A 12,290-nucleotide genomic window follows, 5' to 3' on the forward strand; every position below is an offset into this window, starting at 1 on the left:
GCGTGGCACGGGTGCGTGGCCTTAACTATCGATGTACACAAGAGTTGATATCAAAACTATTGTCAATTTTTATAAGGAGCGATACTGTAACGATGTTAAAGGTTTCTACTCTAGCCTCCCACAATATCTATTAATTCTTTTTTTTTTTATTTTCCCTTATATGTATTTGACAAACTTGAGAAAGTATAAATACACTGCAAAAGATTGCTAAGAAACTATGTATTTGTTTTCGAGCCATGACACGAACTCTAAGTTAAGTTTATATCTTCAGATTATCTAGATGTACGACTCATTCGCCTCTCTCTTTCCTATCTATAAGCTGTAGCGCACGCCAAAGGCTTTGAATTGATCTATGAATTAAATGCAATTAATTATGTATTGATATGATAGAAGGGGAGGCTCAGTCCACCATTTGCCAGCTTCATTTAGAGCTCTCCTCTACGCTACATTTACGAGATACAACACTCTAATCACTTAACCGAACTATATGAAAAATCCATATTTATTTTAAATAAATAAAATATAAAAACAACACTATGTATTTGTTTTAGCTGCCGATATGTAAGTCTCTACTTCTCCACCTTGGGCGCAGTCTAAGTAGCGATAAACTAAACTATTTACCTCAAGATCTAGTTAACTTTATGCAATTCTAGGTACAAACACTCTTTCGATCTAATTTTAAACATACTCTACGTTAAACGCTTGAGACAAGCCCTATATATTTCGTAAGGTAAGTTAGTGACGGAGATCCCGGTGTATTTCGGTTCTCATCCTAGGATACACTAGAGTTTCTATAAGTGCGCTTAAGTTCCTGCTTTATATGTAGCATGTTACCAAGTTTATTTAGCTTTTCTAAAGCAAACAACATATTTCTTTTCCAAAAAAACCTGAGCTCCGCTGGAAAGGCCTTGTATAGAAGACCGGAATTGGCTGTGAACTAAGGTAAGTTTACGAGTACCTATAATTTGTTTATAATTATTTCAAAATTAATAAATAAAATAAAACTACTGAAATCGAAGCAATCTGTGTTTTCATTCCAAGCGAACATGTTGGGAGCCAACATGTTGGAGGCGACCCCAAAACATGGGTAATGCTCCAGTTTAGCAGCGATCCGTAATCATTCGGAAGCTTTTCCAAAGGCAAACAGTCACTTGCCATCCGCCAACACGCTTAGACATTTGAAAGGAAACTCCTATTTTAATAATAATACAGTGAGTATTGACCAGTGAACCAAGGGATTGGGATTGAGTGTGGAAGTCGGACTAAAAAAGAACAGATACTTTGGTTGTTTCTCGAATTACTGCAAGCTCAGCTTGGGCTCGATTTCTTCAAGTTCAATGTTCTTCGATATTGATTATGATTATTCATCAATTGGACTCAATTTTCGATTAAATTTGCCAATTGCGAGGGTTTCTAACCAATTTACTAGGGACAAAGTTAGTTAATTGATTCGCAAGGTCAACTAAGAAGTGTCATCATCGCTCTCGTTAGCGAATTGCAGTTCCGCAAATTCAACTAAATTGTTTTTACGGCAGGCCTCATTCCGTTCACGATTCATTGGCCCCTCCAACATAAACATTGCATCTTGGATCACGTCATTGTTTCTAGTTTTGTCGGTATAATTAAACTGCAGGCGGCCCACTCATCGGTGCATATACAGTGCAGTATATATACATCTGGAATGCAGCATCCAACTCGGATATTCCTGGAAGTTCCCAGTACCCGAGATCTCTCGTATACATTTCTCAATTGCCAGATACATTGCTGCGCATTTTACTTGATATTTTGCAACACACAAAAGCGACGATTAAGCACATCTTGGTCCCCAAAACGGAAGCGACCGATCCTGATAAGAGGCGGTGAGGAGGCCAAGTCGGGCCTGCGATAAGCCAAATGTGTCGTTGGGCAATTAATGTACCATATATATGTACATACTTATTGTAGCACATGTACTAAGCTGAAAGCATAGAACTAGGGCGACGTCTTCAACTGATTAAGGAGCAGAGACTATGGAAATTGGGTTTGAAATTAGACTGTATAAGGTCAGCTTTAATCAGGGATATTTACATATAGTACACATACCATATACATTTTTGATGCGATGATTTCATAAACGAATTTTGAAAAGCTTTGAACTAGCCAACATGTGTTCAACATGCCTCAAACTTTTGCAAAAAAGAAAGAAACATAATTTTTTGAGGTTGCAATACCCAGAAAACTAAAGGAAATGAAAAGCAAATATTTAAAATTCTGAGATTTCATCTCATACCTGGCCCCTTTCTTTCTATTTTAAAAACTCTAGATCTGTAATAAGCATCTTCCATCTATTCCGTACACTCCATTCCCAAACAACAAAGAGTTGGCATTGTTTTCGATGCGTTTGGCACAGATCCATAAATTAACTTCCTCATAAAAGGAGAATTTCTGCATCTGTATCTGCGCGCTATATTCGCGTTGACCTTTTGAACCCTGCAGCAAGATTTTTCTGCGGCTTCTTCAATTGTTTTCAATGAGGAAAAGACGCCGCCTTTATCGGGATGTAAAAACCACCCTATAAGGGGTGAGTTACAAGACTGAGCGACCGTTAAATTTCCTGTGGGGTACAGTAACGTAGTCGGTTTAACTCAGAAATTCATATTACATGGGTTGCCATAAAACGGAAGTTTCATCAAGGCCAAAGCTAATCTCGAAGAGAATTGGGTTTTACACCTGAACATTATTTGATGACCTATTTTATTTTTAAATTGACTTTTGTTGATTGTCTAAAAATATTTGAAGCTCTAGTAAATATTTTAAAGGTGGTGATTCGGTTAAAAACTATACCAAAGAAAATATTAAATTAAATAATTTATTGCGAAATTAAAAAATCATTTTAATTTAAATAATAATCCTAGCTATAATACACTTATATTTTTTATTAACTGGATATTCAAAAAAATAAACATATTTTTTAAAGAATTTTAGGACACATACCTAACTGTTTTTATACCCGTTACTCGTAGAGTAAAAGGGTATATTAGATTCGTGCAAAAGTATGTAACAGGTAGAAGGAAGCGTTTCCGACCCTATAAACTATATATATTCTTGATCAGGATCACTAGCCGAGTCGATCTAGCCATGTCCGTCTGTCCGTCTGTCCGTCTGTCCGTCTGTCCGTCTGTCCGTCTGTCTGTCCGTCTGTCTGTCTGTATGAACGCTGAGATCTCGGAAACTATAAAAGCTAGAGGATTGACATTTTGCATGCAGATTCTAGGAGTTCCTACGCAGCGCAAGTTTGTTTCAAAAGGGTGCCACGCCCCCTCTAACGCCCACAATCGCTTATATACGATTTTAAAAAGTTTAATATTTTGGAAAAGTACAAATGCAGTTTTATTGTGTTTATCAATACCTATCGAAATGTAGAAGAAATTTTTTAAATCGGACCATTCGTTAAAAAGTTACGGCGGATCAAAGTTTTTCTCCATCTCTTTCGCACTCCCTTTAGCTGAGTAACGGGTATCTGATAGTCGGGGCACCCGACTATAGCGTTTTCTCTTGTTTATTATCAATTGGATATTAAAAAAATACACTTTTTTGATGAATTTTAGGATACCTATTAATTTGTCCTTTATTAACTGGATATTAATAAAAAAAAATTTTTTTTTAAAGAATTTTAGGATACATTTTTGAGTTCTATTAAAATTAGTAAAAAATAGATTAGATCGAATACTATAAATCTTAAACATCTGCATTTAAATAGCCAGCAAGATGCGCTTCCTTTGGCTGCTGCTCTGCTTGGGGCTGCTGGCCTTTAACCAGGTTCAAGCCTCCTCGGAAATTGATGATTCCCTATTGGAAGATATCGACCTGACCGACATCGACGAGGGCGAGGAGGAGTTCCTCCGCCTGCTGGAGGAGAAGAACCAGGTGGGTTACTATATTTTATCTAATACATACTATATATTTTAACTACTAAATCCCATTGGCAGATCAAGGATGTGGAGCGTGAGAACGAGATAGCCACCAAACTGGCCGAGGTGCAGCACAATCTGCTCAATCCGGTCGTGGAGGAGGATCTGTGCGAGCGCATTCGCTGCGGCGCCGGTCGCATCTGCCAGATGCACGACGAGAAGCCCCAGTGCGTGTGCATCCCCGAGTGCCCGGAGGAGCTGGACACCCGCCGCCTGGTGTGCACGAATACCAACGAAACCTGGCCCTCGGATTGCTCCGTCTATCAGCAGCGCTGCTGGTGCGACAGTGGAGAACCGGGCTGCAAGAATGCGGACAATGCCCACATGCACATCGATTACTACGGAGCCTGCCACGAGCCAAGGACCTGCGAGGGCGAGGACCTCAAGGACTTCCCCAGGCGCATGCGCGACTGGCTGTTCAACGTGATGCGCGATCTTGCTGAGCGCGACGAGCTGACCGAGCACTACATGCAGATGGAGCTGGAGGCGGAGACCAACAATTCGCGTCGCTGGTCCAATGCTGCCGTGTGGAAATGGTGCGATCTGGACGGCGACACCGATCGCTCAGTCTCCCGGCACGAACTCTTCCCCATCCGTGCTCCTCTGGTCAGCCTGGAGCACTGCATTGCACCATTCCTCGAGTCCTGCGACTCCAACAACGACCATCGCATCACTCTGATCGAGTGGGGCGCCTGCCTGGAGCTGGATCCCGAGGATCTCAAGGAGCGCTGCGACGACGTCCAGCAGGCTCAGCCGCATCTTCTGGGCTAAACCGAAAGCCCGCTACTCGCGGAGTTACTTTACTCTTGCCTCCTTAATCCAAAAATGTCTACTTTAGCAAGTTTTGGTCGGTGTTTAATAAAATAAATAATAAAATCTTTCAAAATTTGGATGTTCAGTTATTTGTCTCGTTTTTCTTTGGGCATTTATATTTCTATAGAGATAAATGCATTAATTAAAAACTGAAAAAGCCCGCTACTTTATATTTATTCGAGATAAATGCGTTAATTAAAAACTGAAAAAACCCGCTAGTCTTTTAGTTACTTTACACTTGCCTCCTTAATTCAAAAATGTCTACTTTAGCAAGTGCTCTCGGTGTTTAATTAAATAAATCATAAATTCTATAAAAATTTGCATGTTTAGTAATTTGTCTCAATTTTCTTTGGGCATTTATATTTTTATTGGGGTTTACAAATATATTTCGTTTTGTTTTCGAGATAAATGCGTAATTAAAAACTGAATTTTCTTCGCGTCACTGGAATTCGACTGTACTTTTCACATTAAAAATCGTGTTCTTTTTACAACTGGAATAAATTACCATCTAGTTTCAATACTTTACATTCATTGCCACACATTCGTAGACACATGTCGTCAGAGTTTTGGAAATATAACAGGATTGGCGTTTTTATTATAATTTTTATTAAATTTATTCGTGTAATTACTTTGCTCTAAATTAAGTTTTTTGTTTTTCTTTCATACTCAACCTCGCCAACAACAATGCGTGCGGGTGAATACGTTTTGTGTGTTTTTTTCGTTTTGTTTTGTATGTTGTATGCTTGCTTGTGAGTGTTGGGAGATGCTAGAATTACATAGTTATGTATTACGTTGTATATATAAGAAGTATGTGCTGTGGGGCACAGAAATGATTACAACTCGTCGGTTTGTTAGCTTGTCTCTGCTGAAATCTGAATTAAACATTAGTGTCGCATGTTTCGAAGGCGTCCGAATGCTTTTTTAGCTGGTAGTTTAGTAGGCCTGCGACAGGATGACGTTGCCCTTCCGCTGCGGATCCTGCACCGTGTCCTCCTTCTTGCCGATCAGCGACTTGTGTATGTGCGGAATGACACCGCCGCCGGCAATGGTTGCCTTGATCAGGCTGTCCAGCTCCTCGTCTCCGCGAATGGCGAGCTGTAAGTGGCGCGGCGTGATACGTTTCACCTTCAGATCCTTCGAGGCGTTGCCTGCCAACTCCAGGACCTGAAATGGGCACAGTAAGTTAGATTAATAAGACATCGAGAGATTATAAAAGTAATAGGAATTTTATGTGTTTAATAAAAATACTTTTGAATTAAATATTAGGCAAATTAATGTGTTATTTTGTGTACTCTCAATAGAACAAAAAAAACTAGGAAAACTCGAAGTACCTGTTAGTAATTGAAATATCAATAGGAAACTATGGTTATTCCAGATTGGACATAAAATGGATGAAGCTAAAAAGAATATAATAATTTTGAATAATTCTCTGACCTATAAAATTGCAATAGGAAATTTTAGATTTCAGTTATAGCCTCAACAACTAACAAAATAAAGGCAACAAAATGTTAAAAATCAACATTTTTTAAGAATGAAAATTATTTAGAACATTTAAACAGTACAGTTACACAGAAAACAATTGTATTAGATTTTAACCATAAATATCTCTTAAATATTTGATATTAAACTGGCTAATTCGCTTTCTTTATTAATTCTCTTTAAAAATGGCAATAGGAAAATTTGATTATTTATTGGAACGGGAGAAATAAAGATATAAGGAGAAGGAGGCAAAGAAGAAAGAAAGAAAATTAAAATATTCTAAAAATCATTTGTACAAACAATTAAAGACATTCAATGTAGAATAACTGTACTTAATAAAATAAAATATTAAAAATATCATTAATTCTCCTTCTAAAAATGACAATAGGAAACGGAAAAAATGCCGTTACAACAAACACTCGATTAAGGCGGGAAAACACACAATAATAAACAAACAATTCCAGTTGGACTTCGAAAAGAGAATAACTGTACACAAGCAGAATATTTCAAATAAAGCTGTGCATTTTCATCACCCTTCTTCCCCTAAAAGTGGCAATAGGAAACTTCGGTTTCCCGTTGTAGCGGCTCTTTTACCGCTCGATCAGGGAAAAGCGGGAAAACTCTAGCGGCGGGGGCACTCACCTCGGCGGTCAGGTATTCCAATATGGCAGCGGAGTAGACGGCTGCGGTGGCTCCGACGCGTCCGTGGGATGTGGTGCGGCTCTTGAGATGACGATGGATGCGTCCAACGGGGAACTGTGTGTGCGGGTGTAGAAAGTGCATTAGTTAGCCGGGTTGTTTATGTTTTTATACCCCCAACTCCCCGCGCCAGAAAGTCACCCTGTTTATAAATATGTGGTGGAATATGCTCGCTGGCGAGGTGAGAACCCAAAAAAGGCGCCAAAAGCGGAGGTACAGACGATGGGAAACTCACCTGGAGACCCGCGCGCGCCGATCGCGATACCGCCTTCGCCTTGGCCTTTCCTGAATCTTTGCCTGCTTTGCCGCCAGCCTGTGGATAAACACACAAATATTACATTTTAACCACGGAATAACTAAAAACACAAGCTGTGGAAAACACAAAATGGTGGCACCGCTGCAATTAGTGAGGTTACGGCCGATCGCCCCCACAGCAGCACAATAACAAATCCCGCGGTTTTTTTTTTGACTCTTCGGCGATACGTGGAATTTAAGTGCCAAGTGCAGCGCCACCATTTCGGCATCAATATTTAATTCGCGGGGGGGCACGCGCATTGCTAAAAGCGAGCTGCGCGCTGCCGCTTAAAATTCGCCGAAAATTACCATTTCTGCTCAATCGATTTTTTGCTGCTGCTTCTTTGTGCTAACTGCGCTTGCGAAATGCTCGGGGCACTGCGATTGCTACTGCGGCGATGGGAATGATTGTTTGATTGCAACACGGAACCGGAGCGTGTGGATAGTTTCGCGGAATTGTTTCTTCTTCGACCCTCGCCACTTGAAATTTTTCGTAAAAAGACGCCGTCAGCGTCGCGGTGTGACCGTTTATTACATCGACGCATTTTGGAGTATTGGGGGCAACCCTGGGTTGTCGGCGCTGCTAGATATCGCGTACCTCAACCAACTGTCTGTGCGTTTTTCAAAATCAAGAGTTCTAAAAAACCTCTTTTTGGAAACAAATATGGAATAAAATCGTTTTATAATTCTTCAGATGTGACTTTGATTTAAATAGAAACCTGTCCCTTTTAATACCGAGTAATGAATTTTTTTCAGGGACCGTAAATATTAGTTATTTGAGATTTTTTAGATTAGATTTTAGATTAAAATTTTTAATTAAGAATTTAACTGGTTTTTATGCACTTTATAGACATGAACAAATAACAGGTAATTTGCTTTCCAGATTTGTTGACATGCATACACTTTGTGGACAAGAGTAAAAAACGTTATTTTTGTCGTTTAAAACAAAATATCACAATAGTCTTTTTAAAATAAATATCTCAAATAACTGTTATTTATGGTCCCTGTTTTTTTTATAGCTTATATATAGCTTATTCCCACTTGACACTGTATCCCCTCTAATAGCTGGCAACCCTGCAGGACGCTCTTCATCGCGCCGAATGGCAACCCTCTGTCGGCCCGGCATTTCGAGCGGAATTTGCGAATTTTATTCCTAGCCGCAATTTAACCCAGATACTGGCACAAAAATGCCGCGTGTAGCCAAGCCGAAAGCAGCTGCGCCGGCCAAGAAGGCGGTGCCGGCGAAGAAGGCCAAGAGCAAGCTGTACGCGATGCCGGAGAAGGTAAAAGAGGGCACGATCTTCACGGATTTGGCGAAGGGCCAGTGGCGCATTGGACCGTCGATTGGAGTGGGAGGATTCGGCGAAATCTACGCCGCCTGCAAGGTGGGCGAGAAGAACTACGATGCGGTGGTGAAATGCGTGAGTAGAGGTTCTGCCCCTTCAAGAATCCCTCTAAAACTTCTCCTTCCAGGAGCCCCATGGCAATGGCCCTCTGTTCGTGGAGATGCACTTTTACTTGCGCAATGCCAAGCAGGATGACATCAAAAAGTTCCAGCAGAAGCATGGTTTAAAATCCCTTGGAATGCCCTACATCCTGGCCAACGGCTCCGTCGAGGTCAACGGCGAAAAGCATCGTTTTATAGTCATGCCGCGCTACGGCAGCGACATCTCCAAGTTCCTCAAGGAAAATGGTAATAGATTGCCCGAGGCGACCGTCTGGCGACTGGCCATCCAGATGCTGGACGTCTATCAGTACATGCACTCCACTGGCTACGTTCATGCCGATCTCAAGGCGGCCAATATTCTACTGGGATTGGGAAAAGGTGGTGGATCGCAAGCCTACCTCGTGGATTTCGGCCTGGCCTCGCATTTTATCACCGGTGACTTCAAGCCGGATCCCAAGAAAATGCACAACGGCACTATAGAGTACACTTCACGGGATGCCCACTTGGGTGTGGCCACCAGGAGGGCCGATCTCGAGATTCTCGGCTATAATCTTATTGAGTGGCTGGGCGTCGAGCTGCCCTGGGTCACGCAAAAGCTACTCACTGTCCCTCTAAAGGTTCAAAAGGCCAAGGAATCGTTTATGGACGGAATAGGAGATAGCCTAAAGAAGCTTTTCCCCCAAGGAGTGCCCTCTCCTCTAGGGGACTTTATGAAATATGTCTCAAAACTAACGCACAACCAGGAGCCGGACTACGACAAGTGCCGCCAGTGGTTCGCCGGCGCCCTCAAACAGTTGAAAGTGCCCAACAGCGGGGATCTGGACTTCAAGCTGAAGAAACAGATGAGCAGTAATAATAACCATAGTCCGCCGGGAACGAGCAAGGCGGCAGCAGCAGCTAGAAAAGCAAAGAAGCTGGAATCTCCTGCAGAGGATTCTTCTCTAGAGGAGGCAATCTCGGCCAGCGAGGAAGAGGAGGAGAAAGCTCCTCGTAAAAAGGCAGTTAAGAAGGTTTCCCCGGCAGCCAAGAAGGTTTCACCCCTAAAAAGAGCCGCTCCTGCTGCAGCAGCAGCGGAAAGCACACCGCCCAGCCAGAAACGCGTCAAGACTGAGCCCAAATCCATTCCCACTCCAAAAGCCAGAGGCACACCAAAAGCCAGTCCGAAGCACCAAACTCCCACGGCAGCGCGGCTCAAGACGCCCAGTGCCAGTGCCAAGATCAATTTCAGTCCAGCCATTTCGCTGCGCGGTCGCCCCGGTGGCAAAACCGTGGTCAACGATGATCTTACTCCACAACCGCGATCCAACAAAACCTACGAGTTTAATTTCGAACTGGACGTGAGCATGGACGCCAATGTGATTGTGAATGTCAAGCGCAAGAAGAAGGCGGACAAGGAGAAGGATAAGGCAGCCACGGTGGAGTCAAGGACACCCTCATCGCGCAGCCTGGCCTCCAGTTTGAAGGAGGAGGGGTCGCCCGTGACCCGCGTTAATCTGCGCAAGGTAAATGGCCACGGGGACGAGGGCGATTCATCCTCTTCCGGCCGCAGTCCGCGCACTCCCGCCGTCACTGTGCGAAAGTACCAGCGATAGGTTACTGGAGCCCTTGTTTTTTGTATTTGTAGATTGATAAAAACTTGAATAAAAAGGATCATTATTATTTTCCAAGATTTACTTATTGATTGGGTTTTATTTAGTAGTTTAGTTATTGAATTATCTTGTTTAAGGTATAAAAATGTGTAAAATAAATGCAAAATGGAGAATTTTTGTAAGCAAAATCAAATATATTTAACTCTAATAAATCCATAAAAAGAATCACTATTATTTGCAAAAATTTATTAACTGCTTGAGTTGCTGAATTATAGAATTATCTGGTTTAAGTTATACAAATTTATAAAAGAAATCAAACATATTTAATTCTAATAAAACTATAAAAAGGATCATTATAACTGCTTGAGTTTTATTCAGTAGCTGAATTATTAAATTATCTGGTTTAAGGTATAAAAATGTACAAAAGAAATGCAAAAGGGAGAATTTTTGTAAGGAAATCAAACATATTTAACTCTAAAAAAACCATAAAAAGCATTTACTTATTGCTTAATTATAATTCAGTAGCTGAATTATTGAATTATCTTGTTTAAACTATAAAAATGTATAAAAGAAATGCAAAATGGAGGATTTTAGCAGTATATGTAAAGAAATCAAAAATATTTAACTCTAGCAAAACCATATTTAATGTTCAGAATATCTGATTTAGACTTAAACTTTGTACTTAATCCTAAGGAGTTCACTGCTTTGATCTTCTCTTGCTGCTGCTGCCACTTTCGTGGTGCTTGGAGGAGCTGCTCTTGGAGCTGGATTTGGCACTGGAGCTGCTGCGTCGCGATGAGGAGGTGCCGCCGCCACTACCGCTGTGCTTCTCCAGAGCACCAATAGCACTAGTTGCCGTCGCTGATGACTTGGATGATCGCTCCTCCTTGTGCGACTTCGAGGAGGAGGAAGAGGATGACTTGTGGCCATGCTTGCTGCTGCTACTGCTGCTCGCATTGGTGGAGCTGCTGGGCTCCGGCCGGTAGAAAGGCGACGAGGAGTTGGACGAGTTGGAGGAGCGCGACGAGGCAGCCGAGGACTTCGCCTTGCTGCCGGTGGTCAGCGGCATGGGTTCGTCGGCTATGAAAACGGTGGGCGTCACGGGCGCCGCCGCCGTCGAGGAGGAGGATGTGGCTCTGCCGCTGGTCGTTGGCTTATTGCAGCACGTGTCGCACTGCCAATTCTGCTCCTGATCGTCGGCCGCCTCCTCCTTGGTGATCGGTGGCTTATGACACTCCTGGTGGTACATGGCGCCGCACTTGGAGCACTCGATCAGCCGGTTGGTGGCCGTGAAGACCATCTCGCCGCACACACAGCAATTGAGGTCGCCAAAGTCGCCGGTGTCGCCGGTATTCACAATTCCCACGGCACTTAAACCATCATCCGAATCCGCAATTGTGTCCACCGAATCCGAGGGTTCTTTATCGGGTGAATTGGTCAAATTGATGATCTCATCCGTGTTGATGGGCTGCTGCGGGGGCGTGGCTGCCCGCCCCGGAAAGTTGGCCTCATCCTCCAGCATCCGTGGACTCATGTTGTTGGACAAACTCTTTTCCGGCCCAAAACGAGTTTTTAGAGCCTCGTCGAAAAGCAAACGCAATTCAGCCGCCGAGGTGGGCGTACTCGAATGCAGCAGCTTGATGGCCTTCTTCAGCACCGGATCGACTTCTTGGGCAGCCGCAGCTGCAGCGGCTATGTTGGCGGCCATCGCAGGATCACTTTAATTTAGTAAATATAATAAATAACAAAATAAATGCAGTTTTCTCCTGCAACCACCTGATATCGATAACGATTAATGCAGTTTTTGGCCGGCGCAACAGCTGTTTGCTGAGCCAGTGTCACCACATTGCCGGCTAAAGAGGCTGACGTTCACCTGTAAACGTAAATTAAGATTGGGCGCTAAAAGTTAAATTTAAATTTATTGCAGTAACTATTGCCAATTTAGTTATAAAATATGCTCGTAGATTACATGAACACATTTATAAATTGTTACAAATCTTTGTGAAAGTTGCTCAAGCT

At 42.5% G+C, this 12,290-nt stretch overlaps 4 protein-coding genes across 4 annotated transcripts; 2 read left to right on the forward strand and 2 right to left on the reverse strand.

The window, feature by feature from the left end:
• Nucleotides 1-1,052: 1,052 nt before the first annotated feature.
• Nucleotides 1,053-4,823, forward strand: SPARC (secreted protein, acidic, cysteine-rich). The gene is made up of 3 exons (XM_017142920.3): nt 1,053-1,211; nt 3,740-3,906; nt 3,969-4,823. The coding sequence occupies exons 2-3, from the start codon at nt 3,748-3,750 to the stop codon at nt 4,719-4,721; spliced, it is 912 nt and encodes a 303-aa protein (XP_016998409.1). The 5' UTR covers nt 1,053-1,211; nt 3,740-3,747; the 3' UTR covers nt 4,722-4,823.
• A 523-nt stretch (nt 4,824-5,346) lies between these two features.
• His2Av (Histone H2A variant) lies at nt 5,347-7,730 on the reverse strand. The gene is made up of 4 exons (XM_017142918.3): nt 7,545-7,730; nt 7,177-7,254; nt 6,885-6,998; nt 5,347-5,927 (listed from the first exon to the last, which is right to left on the reverse strand). Exons 1-4 carry the CDS (start codon nt 7,545-7,547, stop codon nt 5,697-5,699), a joined length of 426 nt encoding a protein of 141 aa, XP_016998407.1. The 5' UTR covers nt 7,548-7,730; the 3' UTR covers nt 5,347-5,696.
• A 567-nt stretch (nt 7,731-8,297) lies between these two features.
• On the forward strand, nt 8,298-10,359 carry ball (nucleosomal histone kinase 1). Its single transcript, XM_017142949.3, has 2 exons — nt 8,298-8,656; nt 8,709-10,359. The coding sequence occupies exons 1-2, from the start codon at nt 8,423-8,425 to the stop codon at nt 10,272-10,274; spliced, it is 1,800 nt and encodes a 599-aa protein (XP_016998438.2). The 5' UTR covers nt 8,298-8,422; the 3' UTR covers nt 10,275-10,359.
• A 262-nt stretch (nt 10,360-10,621) lies between these two features.
• IntS12 (Integrator 12) lies at nt 10,622-12,144 on the reverse strand. Its single transcript, XM_070216196.1, has 2 exons — nt 12,048-12,144; nt 10,622-11,989 (listed from the first exon to the last, which is right to left on the reverse strand). The coding sequence occupies exon 2, from the start codon at nt 11,977-11,979 to the stop codon at nt 10,969-10,971; it is 1,011 nt and encodes a 336-aa protein (XP_070072297.1). The 5' UTR covers nt 11,980-11,989; nt 12,048-12,144; the 3' UTR covers nt 10,622-10,968.
• Between the last annotated feature and the right edge of the window lie 146 nt (nt 12,145-12,290).

This window comes from Drosophila takahashii, chromosome 3R (genome assembly GCF_030179915.1).
Source record: "Drosophila takahashii strain IR98-3 E-12201 chromosome 3R, DtakHiC1v2, whole genome shotgun sequence".
Taxonomy (NCBI): Eukaryota; Metazoa; Arthropoda; class Insecta; order Diptera; family Drosophilidae; genus Drosophila; species Drosophila takahashii.